This window comes from Urocitellus parryii, chromosome 6 (genome assembly GCF_045843805.1).
Source record: "Urocitellus parryii isolate mUroPar1 chromosome 6, mUroPar1.hap1, whole genome shotgun sequence".
Lineage (NCBI taxonomy): Eukaryota > Metazoa > Chordata > Mammalia > Rodentia > Sciuridae > Urocitellus > Urocitellus parryii.
This window is the reverse complement of record NC_135536.1, coordinates 14,032,391-14,047,391: the sequence shown is the minus strand read 5'-3', so window position 1 is coordinate 14,047,391 and position 15,001 is coordinate 14,032,391. Positions and strand designations below refer to the sequence as shown.

Here is a 15,001-nt window from a genome sequence, read left to right as displayed (position 1 = left end):
GTCATGACCTGGGACAAAAACAGTTGGCAGGTTCCAGACAAATCCCTGGGTCCAGGATGGGACAGGTTGTGTCAAAGAATGAGGGACCATGGGGGTGGGCGTTAGCTGAGGAAGCCAGTAGCCAGGCGGGTAGTGACTTCAGGCCTCAAGTTCAGGAGAGGCCCAGGCTGGAGGCCAACACCTGCTGGTGTCCCATGGGGTACGTGGAAGAGAAGCCGAGGGAGGACCCGGGGCCCTGCGCAAGCCGTGGACAGTGGCAGCAGGAAAGAGGTAGCAGATGAGGGCGGCAAGCAGCTGAGAGGGTGAAAGCCGTGCAGAAGACGGGCTGTGACCATCAAGCTGGGACTGCATCAAGCAGACTGGGGTGTCAAACCTGCAAAGGCCACAGAATGAAGACCGAAGTGGCTACGGCTTAGACTGGTTGGAAGGAGCACGACTGGCGGTCCCCACCAAGAGGCCAGATATGGGGACAGATTGCAGAACCCTGGGGGTGGGGGGGAGGCAGGAGATCCTTCCCAAGTCGAGGCTGGTGAAGCAGGAAGGACCAGGAGACAACAGTGGGACAGAAAAACCATGAAAGGATCTGGTCATGTGTGGCTATCTCCAGTGTCTTCTCCCTTCTCCTTTTCATTATCCACCACACCTGAGGCCCTCCAGGTCCAAATCCCAGACCCAGCACTTAAGAGCTGAGTGGCCTCGGGAAGGTCACAAAGGCACCACTTCCAGCCGAGCTCCCTGTCAAAACGGGACTCGGTTTTCGCTGACACGGGGTGGGGGTGTGGTTACTGTACAGCAGATGTGCGCTTCACATTCGTCTGGTCCCTGGAGCAGCAGCCCCAAAGTAGCTATGAATCCCCTGGTCCAGGGGGCAGCCCCGGGACCCAAGCAGGGAGTCCGAGCTGTGCAGCCTGCTGGACGCTCGGATGGTACCAACAACACGTGGCGAAGAGACCAGGACTCGCTTCTGTTCTGTTCTGCTTTATTACAACCCTGTCCTGTGTTCCAGAATGATGGCTCTTTAACACGCCACCCGAAACATTCCCACAGTGGATCCTGTTAACATTCAAAAGTCTCCCCATTTCTTTCTCAGCACATTAAATCAAAAGGGGGGAAAATCTTTTTAAAAAGTCAATAGGTTTAGCCCATCCCAGGAAAAGCACCTTTACAATAGGAAAACTAAACGCCTCAGGAATCTGACCAAATACACAAAGCAGCAGGTACGATTCCTGAAGGAATGACTCCCAAAGGAACATAAATAGATCCCCCAAAGTATATATATTTCACGAGTGTGTACATATATATTAAAAGAAATTTGGTTTTTCATCCCCCCCCCTCAATTATCCGGAAATCAACATCCCACCTGAGATGGGGGAAGCCGGGTGCTGCAGCCATACCACAAGCCAAGCAGGCACCTCTGTGCACAGGCCTCCCCCGCCCTACGCTCGCTCCTGGGACAGGGCCGGGGCATCTCTGCACCCATGGCCCAGGCCCAGCAGATCCAGTGTTTGTAGAAATTGAGCTAGGAAGGCTGGTCCCTGGGTGGCCTGGGGACCCCAGAACCAACTGGAGGAGAGAACAAATGCCCAGGCCTCGCAGACCTGAGGGCATGGCCCTGGGGCAAAGGAAATCCAGGTCCTTGTACTTGACCTGTCTGGGCTGTTCCCAGGATCCAATGGCCTTGGGGAGTCGTTTCCAGACCCACCAGGGTTGAGCCTGTGAGCCTGCTGTGTGTGTGCACGCGCACACGTGCATTTTTTAACGGAAGTCAATGGTTTGCACACGAGTGTTCTACCAGGGTCCACTCAAATAGTGTCTGCTCTGGGCCAGGTCGGTTTAGTGTCTGCTCTGGGCCAGGTCGGATTTGTCACTGCTTTCTAAGTGGCCCCCATGCTAAGTGGATCTGTTCCAAAGCCACCAGCAGCCGGCAGGAAGCTCCAGGTATAGAAGACGCGTTACACACCTGGCGGTCATCCCCTTGGGGCTTGGCACAGTGTTCAGGAAACAAACGGGACCATGGCGTGGGGACCCCTTCCTCCTCACCCTCTCCCAGCACCGCAGGCACCAGGAGAAGGGCCTCGGGATCAGAAGGCGTCTCAGCAGTCTGAGGTTCGGGAGCTGCTGGCCCCCCAGACCAGTCACACGCAGCCGTACTCATACCACACCGTCTGTGGGTCCCCACCCGGCTCTGGGGACGCCGGTGCGCTCCTGGAGCTGCCCCCTCGACTGAGGTCTTCGGGGCCCCTGCTGCCGTGAGGAGCCGAGTCAGGGGACCTCCCAGGGCTCTTGGCTGGGAGCCCCTCATTATAGCCCTGCCCTGGAACCCCATCTCCCTCTGAGCCGCTGAGCCCTGCCCGGACAGGGGCGATGGTGGCCACCTCCCCTGAATGTGGGGACATTTTGGGCTTGGTCCTGGCGGTTGGGGTGGCAACAGGTGAGAAGTGCTGCAGCTGGGAGCTACTGCCACTGCCACCTCCCATGGCAATGGCTGGCGCTGTGGCGGACTGCTGCAGGGGCGCCAGCCTCTCCTCCTTTGGAGGAGCCAGTGAGAAGCGCCTCATGTCCAGTGGCCGGCTACGGGGGCCTGAGACCTGCAGTGGGGTCCGCTCCCGCGCCAGGCTGTGGGAGCTGGGGGGTGCGGGGCTGTGCAGGCTGTGGCTGCCTGTCTCTCTGCCCCCCGAGGCCTCGAGACCTCCCGCCTTCTGAGGGGACTCTGGCTTGCAGGCCTCTGGCCCGCTGGCCCGCAGAAGGTCAGCTGAGGCCAAGCTGAAGGCACGGCTCAGGGACGCACTCCGGCTGGCAGATGTGTGGGAGGTGCAGGACGCGGCGGCCTGCCGGGGTCTGCCCAGGGACAGGCTCTGGGGAGGCTGGGCCTGTCTGGGGGGTGTACTGGACGGGGCTTCCGCCTCAGCTGGCCTGAAGTTTGGCTTCATGTAATGTCCAGGCTTCGGCTGCTTCCCCTCGGGGGTGCCAATGGCCATCTTGATTGGGGCCACATGGCTGACGGGCATCTTGGCCCCTTCCTTCCTGGCAGGTGGTCCCGGCAGGCTTCTGATGGCCACAAAATTATTGGCTGTTCGGAAGTAGTCTCTCAGCAGGAGGTCATCCGGGTAACCGGGAGGAGCGTCCTGCAGAGGAGAAAGGCGTGGAGAGGTGGGATGGGGGCCGCTGGGTCCTCAGAGCCACTCAGCAGGAACGAGGTCTCCCACTCAGGCTGGGCTTCCTCAGGACCCGCTCCCAGAAAGGGTCAGGACCGTCAGGCAATGGGGCATCCCTGGGCAAAGAACCCCAGAGGCTCCAGGCAGCCCCAGCCTTGCAGATAAGAATGCTGATCCAGAGGAGAGGAGGACCTCGCGCACAGCCAGCCCACCCTGTGGTGGGTGCCAGAGCCCCACCAGCGCTGCTCCCATCTGTCTCCTTTCTCTGCCCTGCAGAGTAGGTGCTGGGTGGGGGGAGTGTGACGGAATTCCCTGTCACTCCAGCAGGCCTAGAGATGTCACAAGGACATTCCTCGGGCTGAGAAAGGGAGACGGGGAGACAGAGGGGGCAGGAGGAGGCCAGAGGGGAGAGCCAGGCTGCCCAGGCAGGAAGGTACACAGGACAGCCCAGCCTGAGGCTGCCCATTAACCCGCTGCCCAGGCAGACAGAGCAGCTGCCACCCGGGCTTGGCCTCCTTTGCCACCGTTTAGCAGGCAGAGCCCCTGGAGGCAGAGGGCTGTGACTCTGGGTCACTGCAGCCTTCTGCCCACTCCTCTCAGCCTGGCACAAGCAGCCAAGTAAGGTTTGCCCGGAGGCTGGTAGACGCAGGAAGAGGAGGAAGGGGACATGAGGGTCAGCACTGGCCTGCTGTGCCAATCTGGAGGCAGGTCAGCAGCTCAGGAGCCACCTGCACCTGCCAACAACCCCCGCCCCATGAAAACACCTGCCACACAGCCAGACAGCGATGTGCTCCTCCATGTTATGCCACAGGTCCTGGGTGCGTGTCCAGTGAGACCTGCTTATTAATATCCTAAGGTGCCATGTATCACCCACGGTGGCCAGCGCTGTTCTGGGAGCTGCGTGTGTATCTGCCAAAACGCTCACTGCATTCTCTGCAGCCTGGCAGGGCCGCGCAGTGTGTACTGGGCCACCTGCGGCTGGCCAGGCAGTGGCGGTGGAGGTCAGCACTGCACAGCCAGAGCGCGGCTGGCCGGGGGTGCAGGGCCTCTCCCCACCCCTGCCACTCCTCTCTGCGAGCGCTGCTCTCCTTAGAGGTGGACTCGTGATAACTGCGCGTTCTCGGGGACAGTGTGATAATTCAGGACATATCCAACGTGTGACTCAAACCAGGGAGGTGCACGTTTTCACCTCCTCATCCGCTATTGTGTTTGGAGCCCTCAAACTCCTCTCCTAGGTCTTCACACACTCTGCAGTCACCCTTGGGTGCTGGGGAGCATGAGGACCGACTCCTCTCATCTCTTTGGCTCTTGTCACCTGCTGTCTGGCCGCCCTCTGGTGCCCGCCAGCATTTACTTTTCTAGTCTCTTCCACAATCCAGCCTTCACAGCTTCCACAAATAAGCAAGAACACGCAGCACGTGTCTGTGTTGTCACGCTTCTGAGTGTGACACCACCTTCAGGAGACCACGCTCACCGGCCCCCCCAGGGAGCCTCATCCTGAGGCACCTGCTCTCATCATCAGTGACACTCGGGGAGCAGAGGCAGGGTGGAGTCCCTTTCCGTGACTTCTCCAGGTGGGGAGGCCGATGTCTGCACAGGGCCCTGCTTGTGGAGGGCCAAGCATCAGACTCTAACAGAAGCTGCTGCAGGGAGACTGTGCCGTCTCCTTTAAGCTGAAAAGGGACAGGTGCTACCACAGAGCATGGGGACTGGTCTGAGCTGATCAGAGGGAGCTCAGAACCCCCCAAGATCTGCAAAGGGAAGGAAGCATGGCAGGACGGGACAAAGGATCGGGGCTCTCTGGGCCGCTCTTATTCAACCCGCCAGGCTGGCGTGCTCACAAGGTGGGACCCGGACAGCAGCAGAGCATCATCAACAATTTACTAAGGACACACATCTTCGGTGCTACCTCAGACTGACAGAAACCCAGGGGCTGGCCTGTGTCTGGCAGGCCCACCGTGCAGTTCCGAGGCACACTCCTGCCTGAGGATCACCCCACGGACTGTGGGCCCCAAAGGCAGGGATGCTGTCTTAGCTTGGTCTCTGGCTCCTTGCAGACTGAGCCCTTGGTAGACAGAAACAGGAGCAAAGGGAGAACAGGGATCGTGTCTTTCGCCTCCAGTCTCTGCCTCCTGCAAGGAGAGGCACTGAGCAGGTGGACACTGCCAGCTGCCGGGAGCTGGCTGGCTTTGCTTCAAGGGCAGGCACCATGCATGCTGCCCCGCACACAGCAGGTGCTCAATAAACACCCGCCAGGCAAACGTTTATGTTCCCTGTGCTACTGGGCCATGTTCACCTAGATCAGAGAGCTAGACACAGCCCAATTAGGTGGAAAGACTGAAATACTAAGTCTTCAGCAGGTCTCCATGACAAGACAGGGTATTCTTTCACTCAGTAACCCAGGTGCTCTTCTAGGGCTGATCATGTTACTGAGTTCAGACAGAGCACATCCAACACGCAAAAGCTACATGCAGGGACGCTGGAAAGGTGACAGAGAAGGGTCTGTCTGCAAGTGGAGTTGAGGAGGAGCACCAGTACGGGGGTCAGCACCTGGAGCCACATGCCCAAGTCAGCTTGCCTATCATTTTCATGCAGCCCGTGAGCCGAGAACAGTTTTTACGTTTCTAAATGATTGAACAAAAATATTAAGGAGAAAGTTAGCTAGGACTGCAAGTTCATAGCCACCTCCAGCAATTTGGTGAGGCCCTGTCTCAAAAAATAAAAAAATTATAAAGGGCTGGGGATGAAGCTCAGTGGTAGAGCACCCAGTACTGCTCTTAAAAAAAAAGGAAAGGAAGAAAAGTCATTTTATAATGAGAAAATCATATGAAATTCCAAATGCAGTGTCCTTAAGACAAGTTCTGTCTGATGGCAGGCCTAGTCACCGACACTGGCCAGTGTCTACTTCTCTATGGTGACAGAGCTGAGTGGCTGCAACTGAACTAGGTGACCCAGAAAGTCTAAAGTATTTACCCTCTGCCACCTGCTTCTGGGGACGCAGGTAAGCAGGTGCTCGGAGCCATGCCATGACCCCTGGCAGGACGTCCTGACCAGCAACGGGGTGCTGGCCCCAGGCTGTGAGCCCACTTCAAGCCTGGAGGAAAGCAGCACCTGCTGTCTGGGGCCCGTAGGCAGCTCCTAGTGACCCGCCGGCTCCTGCCACCGCCAGGCCAGTCCTGCATAAGGCCTTACACCCCCCATGCCCCCATCCTGAGCGAGTGAGGGGCAGCCCCGGCCACCTACAGCCCTGCCTGGCACTCACGTGGCTTGGGGAGCTGCGGTTGCTCTCCTCCAAGAATTCCTCCAAGGTGACCATCTCGCTGCTCGGGGAGGCCGAGCAGGGCCGCATTCCGGTGTGTGTGGGGGCTGTGCCCCTCTTCTGGGCACCTTCCTGGGGGAGAGGTCCGTTCCGGGGCGGGGGGTTCTCGTGACGACCAAGGGCACTGCGTCCTGGAGCACCAGCCTCTGGGGGCAGCGTGGCCGGGTCCCTACTGGGGATCAGGTCTTCACTGCTGAAGCTCTCGGACCGGCCATGGAGCTGGTCGGAGGAACCTGGGCAGGGGACAGAGGAGCACATGTCAGTCCCAGCTGGCACCGTGCTTCCTCTGGCTCACTTAAAACCCATGAGGAAACCCTGCCCAAGCCAGGTATGGTGGCAGCACACCTGTAATCCCAGTGGCTCAGGAGGCTGAGGCAGGAGGATCCAGAGTTCAAAGCCAGCCTCAGCAACTTAGTAAGGCCCTAAGCAACTCAGCAAGACCCTGTCTCAAAATAAAATGTAAAAAATATAAAAAAGAGCCCTGTGGCTCAGGAGTTGAGTACTGCTGGGTTTAATACCCAGTACCAAGAAGAAAAAAACAAAGTTTAAATTAAAAAAAATCATATACATACATATATGTACATATGTGTATATTTTTTAATTCCATCTCCTGGGACTACTGACAGTCTCCTTTCTGAGTGTCAACTGTACACTACAATCAACCCAGTGCAAAAATATCAAACACTTCACAAATTTGCATGTTGTCCTTGTAGAGGGCCACGTAACCTCCTGGCAGAAGCAGCCATCAAACTCTGAATTCCTAATACCCACAATACTCGCTGGCTGTCATGCACTCACATGTTAAAAGTTCATTACCCCCCACCCCAGGTGCTCTTCTAGGGCTGATCATGTAGAAGCTAAGAAGAAAAATGTCTTGGTAAGAGGTGTGGTCTTGAAGGAAAGAGGGGCACCCATCCCGTCTCCCTGAGGGGACTTGCCCATGTCCATGGAGCAGGTCAGAGGGAGGAGGACCTGAATCCAAACCTACTCAAACTTTCTAGCCTGTGCTAGAAACTGCATTTTGTGGCCATGAACACATAACGACGTGCCCGAAAGCCCCGCTAGCTGCGGACCGTAAGAATGTCAGGAGCCGGAGACACCCATCGACACCGACGCCCGCAGGCGCTCGGCAGGCAGGGCCTTACCTTTGAGGCTCGGAGGTGAGCTGTTGCTGGATGTGTTCCTGCTGCTCTCCAAGCTGCCTGGTCGTGACGCTGAGGGAAAGAGCAGTGCTCAGCATGAAGGGCCGAGGGCCAGAGGGACCCAAGGCCAGCCACCTCACGTGAGAAGAATGTGCAACCAAAGCTCAGCCCGGGCCCTCAGGAAGAACTCTGGGTACTCCGTCTGCACCCGCAGAAGCTTAGCTTCACCCACAGAGCGCAAGGCGCCACACAGCCATGGAGAGAGACAGCTTTGACACCCCGCCTTTACCCCGTCTAGGGCTGCAGTTTGGAATGGCAGTGATGACTGAGGAAATTCACAGAGCCCCAGTCTAGAAACAGAACAAGCAAGGGCTGCGCGGGGCTGCTGGGTCACATGTGTGACAGCGTGTCCCTGCAGGTGACAAACGGGGTGAGGGTGCTGGGACCGCAGGATGAAAAGGAGCAATCTGTCCTCCTGGGTGGGGGCTATTCCTTGGTGTCCCTGCCCCCGATTTACATGTCCCAGAGGGGAAATTGAGACTGATGTGACAAGCGTGGAGGCAGCCGGCCCCCTGGTGGCTATGGCGCTGCCCTGCTGCAGACCCGCAGGAAGGCCGGCTCCATCCCTGCGGAGGGCGAGCCACCCCCCAGGGCCTGCTGACTTCTCCCGCCAGGCTCTCCCAGCAGCCTGCCCTGTATCAGAATATCGCATGAGAAGACACCTCTTCCACCGGACTCAACCCCTGGGGGGACAGGGACAGTGTTTCTGTCATCTCTGCAACCCCTCAGCACACAGCAGATGCTAAGCTGACCTGGGCAGGAGGCCCGTGCTTGTGGTCCCCACAGAGTCTGCTCTGGTTTCCTGGGTCTACAGGGCTCCCAGTTCCCAAGTACTGAGGAGCCCAGCAGGCATCTGGGAGGGACCCGAGAGCACATGGCATCCGGGCCAGAAAGACGGTTCAGGAATAGCAAACAGCAAAGTCAATCAATCCCCTCTGGGGAGGGAAAATCTGAAACAAATACACGTGTCTTTAAAAAGGCGGGGCGTTTTGCTAGAGAAACAGAAACCAACCAGCTGGGCACGCACTGTGGTTTACTCAAGTGCGCCGCCAACCCCTCCTGTCCTGAAGACAGGAGCCGGTGCTCAGCCACCAGTCACAAGTCTGGGTACTGGGGGAGATGTCCTGCTGTACGGTCCCCACCTGGTGTGAAGGCAGAGGGCTCCAGGGACCAGGTCTGCTCACAGGAGACACAAGGTCTCCCTGGTGTGTGCTGCAGCCGCAGCATAGGTGTTAGGGTAGGGTGGGGTGCCGTGCGCCCTGGGTGCAAGAGGCAAGTGAATGCCCGTGAACTAACTTACTGAGCGTATTTTTTTTTTTTAAGGATCATTTCCCCACTCTTGCAAAGTTGCTTTTCAAAAACTGAGGCCTGCAGTTAGAATGGCGATCATGGGGAATCACTCCTGACGGGAGGGGAGTCACCCTCTCGCGCTCTCAGTGGGATGGGTGCTCTGGAGAGCCGTGGGGAGCTTCCTCCAGGACTAGAAATGGAGCTACCGTCTGACCCAACTACAGTGTCGCCTGCGTACCAATGCTTCTGCAGGCGATTCACAATAGCCAAGTTATGGAACCAGCCTGGTGCCCGTCAGCAGACAGCTGGATGAAGAAATACGGCGTGGGGCTGGGGTGGCCCTAGCATGTGCAAGACATTGGGTTCAATTCTCAGCACCACATAAAATTAAAAAAAGAAAATACGGCGTGTATACACAGTGGCGTTCTACTGAGCCACAGTGAAAAATGAAATTGCCATTTGCTGGTGAAGAGATGGACCTGGAAATCATCGTGTTAAGTAAAATAAGCCTTGACTCAGGTCAAGGGTCAAATGTTTTCTCTCATATCTGAAAGGCAGAGAGAGAAAAGATAAAAATAAAAGAAGGGATCTCTAGAAAACAGAAGGGAGACCAGTAGACTAGAGGAAGGGGATCAAGAGGGAGGACTGAGGAAAGAAGGCTACCAGGTTATTCTATGTCCACGTGTGAACACACCATGAATCCCACTTAGTAATTATAACTAACAGTAACAGAAGGGAGACCAGAGCCAGGTGATGGGGGAGGAGAGCGGAGAGGGGAGGGGGAGGAAGGGTCCTGGGGAAGGAGACTGACCAAATCACCTGCATGTATAACTTCAGCACAATGAATCTATCATGTAGATTATAATGCACCAACCAACAAATAGAAGAAAGAAGAAAATCCCTAAATAAAGAGTCCATGCTAAATAAAAGGCTTGAGGACTTGGTGTGTGGCACTTGCTTAGCATGCCCGAGGGAGCCCTGGCTTCCATCCCCAGCACTGGGGGCGGGAGAAAACACTCAGAAACGAGCCAAGCAGCTCGTCAATCGGAGAAGCCTGGGATCACCTGCTGAGTGATCCTGATTCCTGAGAAACGCGAACCATCCTCAACCACAGGACACGTGCCGCCAACGGCTTCTAGGACTTACTACAACTTGGAGCACCCCGGGCACGGAAAGCCCAAGCGAGGACAGAGAGGCCTTCCCGAATGGACACTCTGGGCGCCACCACCAGAACCTTCTGCCACACCTGCAGGGAGCATCAGCACCCTGAGAGCTGGCACGTCAAGAAGGCGGTGCCGTCCCCATGGCTGGACAAGTGTGAGCACAGCTCAGGCCCCTGGCAGGGCAGAGGACGGGAGCCCGGAAGACATGGTACCAGGAGCTGACCACAGCGTCAGGGGGAGGCTGGTTCCTGGAGAGTAAGCCCCATCCCACTCCACTGTCACCTCTCTACACGCTGATGCCACCTGACTTAGTGTGAAGGAAAAGTCCGACTGACAGAAACCTCAGAACCCACACTGACGGGCTCTGGCCGCGGTCACTCACCATGCTGCCTGGGCTGGGTGCACTGGAGCTCCGGAGGTGGGTCGCAGAGGTTGTCATCTGAATTACAGCCTGAAAAACACAGCTGGTGAGTTGGGGTTCAGAATGCCCACCAGCCACAGGCAAGCCCCGGGCCTCTGCTGGAGGGCCAGCTCTGACCTCTATCTGGCACCTGGGTCGTGGCTATGTCCAGGGAGGAGGCGGGGAGGGTGGACTGTGCCTTGGGTCCTGCCTCTTCTAGCCCTCCCCTTATTTCTCCAGCCAGGAAGAGGAGACACTGACATCCTGGCTCCTGTCCAATATTAACTTAGATCAAACTTCTGCCTGGGAAACGCCTGGGACCCCCAAACAAAAGGGGGGCTCTGGCCTAAGAACATGGTAACAGGAGCTGCCCACATCTGAGGGGAGGGACGGGTTCCCTGGAGGGTGAGGGCTCCTTGCACACACAGCACCTAACCAGATCCAGACCCAGGAACCGACCAGCCAGCAACCACAACTGGTCCCTGAGGACAGTGAGATGCTCGGAGGCTTCAAGCCTGCTCGTTTCTGAGAAGAGTCTGGGCCCCCTCCCAAACAATGAGAGGGTGTCCATTTTGAAAACAGTTACATGCCCACTGGCATCCTATGTCCAGAGTGTGAGGGTCCCTTCGATGCAGGGCCCTGTCTATGTTGCTTTTTGTTTACTGAACTACGGTTGTGCATGCCCAAGGCTTAAAGAGCTGTGTGACTGTTATTATTATTAAAAACTACCCTCCTAAGGCTGGGGATGTGGCTCAAGTGGTAGAGCGCTTGCCTAGCAGGCATGAGGCACTGGGTTTGATTCTCAGCACCACATAGAAACAAAATAAAAATACTGTGTTCACCTAAAGCTAAAAAAATAAAGACCTTAAAAAAAAAAGAAAAGAAAAACTATCTTCTTGCTCTCAGACTTCCAATCCCCCAGAAGCAATCACACTCAACTCCTTTAGCTATCTCTTTCGATATTTTCACCTCTTATAAGGATGTCTTTTTCAGTCTTAGACATTATCTTTTCTTTCCTGTTTGCATATTTTAAATTTTCTGATGCCTTTTCCCTCCCTGACTGCTCTTTTTCACAGCCTCCTGTTCTTGTTTCATGACGTGGTAACTTCTCTTATCTATGACTCTACCGATGCCAGGCATTTTAAAGTTGTCATCTCTGTGCTTCATGGCACTCCAGTTGCCTTTGGCACTGGTTTTGTTCTGTTTGGAGTTACAGGCTCTCCTCAGGTGTTCAGGGCATCCTTGAGCTTCCAGGAGCTTCACCTGGCAAGACTCGACTGAGTCATTTGGCTGGGAATCGTTCCAGCTGATGAGATTACTCTGCTCATTTTACTCTCACATCTGAATGTAAACACACACACAGCCAACAGCATCCTGGGAGGGAGTACAGCTGTAACCCTTCCCTGGCCGCACCACTGCTTTTAGTGTGGGGCACTTGCTCTCGACTGCGTCAAGAGACTTGCAGGGCAGAGCACCTCTCATTCAACCTCTCGAGAAAACACCTTCAGACTCATCACACTGGAGGAGCAGTAGCTGCCCGATTTCTGTCCAAACCCTGCTCAGCTCTACTTCATCTCTCTTCCAGAGCCACATGGTGCCCAGGGCCTGAACACTGGAAGCTTTCGACCCCTGGGCCTCCTGATGGTTGTTTGTCCAGTCACTGGGCTGTGAGTAGGACAGAGCCTCTGACACCGTCTCCTCTGCTCACACCTTTCGGAGCCCCTCCTGTCTCTAGGCCAGGGTGTGAAGGCCCTGGGCCCCATGTCACCCTCGGGAGGGCCCACACTCACCTTTGGTGCGGCCTGGGTGCCAGGGGGTGGGAGCGGAGCTGGAAGGGGCTGCCGTGATGGCTGAGGCCGAGCAGGTCCGGGAGCCCAGCTCGGACGGCCAGGACTTCATGGCCGGGTCGGTGGAGGCTTCTGTGTGGTCAAGGCTGCCTCCGTGTGGGGACCCTCGCTTTGGTTTTAGATCCCCAGGGCCTTGAGCAGAAGAGGACATTGAGAAATGAGACCACAAAGCCCGTGCTAAGGCTGGGAAAGCACACTGAGGCCCGAAGCAGGCGCAGCAGGGCACGAGGACCACAGAGACACAAGCTGGGCACCACCCCTCCCAGCTACTCTGGGCCTGCTGGGGACTCCACCAGGCCAGCGCTGGCTCTAGGTCGGCCAGGCCAGAAGGCTGGAGAAACAGGGCACACTCAAGAGCAAATGCTGGCGGAGTCCAGAGTGGTAGCTCAGGGCACACGTCTCCAGCCCCAGCTCCCCTCTGCTGAGGACCACTCCGGCCTGCAGCCAAAGCACAGGGACCCTTAGAATTTCACAAAGAAGTCTACCGCCAACCTCAGTCGTCTGTCTCCTGAAAAGAGCAGCCCTGAGCTCCCCGTGGTGAGGCAGACACACGAGGAGACGCTCACCTCGTGTCTCGTATTTTCAGCACTATTAACTTTTCTACCATGAACATATGCTCTTGTCAAAATTAAATATAATCATGCACTGGAATGTTTAAAACAAAACAAAAACGAAGTGGGAGGGGGTGGGCGGTCCAGGTAGAGGGGAACACTCATGCCAGCTCAGCTTGGCATGCCGCCCCCTCCCTGAGCCCCAGGCCACGAGTCCGGTGGAGAGGCGGCCTCCCGGGCACTCGGTCTGGGCTCACTGCAGTTCTGAGTGCCCAGGTCTGATCTGAAATCGGGGACAATTTGGGATTTGAAAGATGACCTTGATGAGAAGCAAGATTCAAGTCTGGTGGGATGAAGCGGGAGAGGTCATCCTGTGGGAGAGGTGAAATGAGAGTCCAGAGCGGAGGTGGAGATGGACAGACAGCATGAGCGGCACACAGAGACAGCACGGTTCCAGGGCACGCGGGGAGGACAGGCAGCTCGGGTCCCCAGAGCGAGCTCCAGGAGGTGCAGCCAGTGGAACCAACCTGAGTGTTTTCACAGCTGGGTGAATGTTGGGGTCACCTTGTTTTCATGGTGACACCTGCTCTCCCTTTACAGACAGTATGGACAATAACCTTTCAGGATAAATTTAACTCTGGAAACTGAGTCAACTTAGGGGGAACACGTAGGCAAGCACACGGTGGGGATCTGGCCATGGCGAACATCATGAAGACGGCGCCAAGGTGGCCCAGGAGGGGAGGGCAGCAGTCCCGGCCTGGCGGCCAGCGTCTCCCCTGCCCTGTGGGATTCATGGGCAACACTCTTTCTGTCCACTTCTGCTTTAATTTCAGCCTCCGAGATGTCGGAGATCGCAGCACGGGGGCCACGGACTTCACTCTGGGCTGGCGTCTGGCGGGGCAGAATCAATCCGAGGGTTCGAACTGCCTGAACAGACCATCGATCCTTCAAAGCACAGAACACAGCCCACCAGGGCCTGTCGGCAACGCCAACAACTCGCGTTCTGACACAGAAAGGGACAAAAGGGCAGCGGCTGTAAATTTAGCAGCTTAAAAAAAAAAGCCTTAGGAGACTTGTGGCTGTGCGTATTTCAGGAAGCACAGGGACAAGCGGCCACCTCTGCTTAACACACAGGCGCGACACGGGCCTGCAGGTGCCAGAGCGTGGACATACAGGGCCACCCAACTTACTCAGCATGGACATCCGGCCCCAGGACACGAGCACACATGTCCGGAGGGTCCCCTAAAACTGTGCTGCTCTGAAGAAACGGTCCGGGGAGAATGGCAACTTGTCTTCTATTCTGAAATCAGAATCCGGGCTGGCTACTTTGGAACTGGGGTCAGGAGTAGGGTCCACTTAGAGGCCACGGGGCCCTTAGGTACTGGCTTTTTGTTGTTTGAGTTTCAGAAATGAAGGAGGATACAGGATGCAGACACATGGTAAAGGGAGGGATTAGAAATCTCCAATGTCTGAGAAAGAGAGAGGCTCGTTAGGAGAGGATGGGATGTCGGAGGAGGACCAAAACCGCAGGCGTTTAGAGAGAGCCGGATGGGCCGCTGGAGACTTGTCTTTGTCTTTGCTTTTGCTTCTCAAAAAGGGACTCTTTTTGCGCTGAGCAGCTAAATGTCATCACCCGGATAACCCAGAGGAGGAAGGGGAAAAAAAAAAGAGAACAAATGAAATGAACAATAATTACAAATGAATCTAAATTAGCAAAATGTACCCAAGATGTCAGAATCCTGTCGGACCTAGAGAAGGGGAACCAATGCTGATGCTCAGACCAGGATGGGGCTCACACAGGAACTGTTTATGCTCTGACTCGGTTTAGGTGATTCAGGGGCTTCCCGATCCAACCACGGACTCACTCAACGTGTGAGGCGGACTACACACTGCCGGAGGGGCCGGCGATTTAGACTGATGCTTCAATTCCAGTGTGTTTAATTATTAAATGAGAATGCATTAATGTAGGAGCGGCCACTCCTCTTACTCATATGGTTTAATGACAGGGTCCCTGACAGCTCAGCTCACCTACAGCTCCTGTTCCCAAAGAGCTTGGAAACCTATAATGACAAGC

At 56.1% G+C, this 15,001-nt stretch overlaps 1 protein-coding gene across 1 annotated transcript in view; it reads right to left on the bottom strand.

The window, feature by feature from the left end:
- Positions 1-967: 967 nt before the first annotated feature.
- Positions 968-15,001, bottom strand: part of Ccdc88c (coiled-coil and HOOK domain protein 88C) — a 113,103-nt gene continuing 99,069 nt past the window's right edge. The window contains exons 26-30 of the mRNA XM_026394281.2: positions 12,320-12,508; positions 10,512-10,580; positions 7,620-7,688; positions 6,418-6,707; positions 968-3,125 (exon numbers count right to left, since the gene is read on the bottom strand). Of these exons, the coding sequence (XP_026250066.2) occupies positions 2,136-3,125; positions 6,418-6,707; positions 7,620-7,688; positions 10,512-10,580; positions 12,320-12,508 (1,607 nt within the window). The 3' untranslated portion in view covers positions 968-2,135. The remainder of the gene's footprint in view (positions 3,126-6,417; positions 6,708-7,619; positions 7,689-10,511; positions 10,581-12,319; positions 12,509-15,001) is intronic.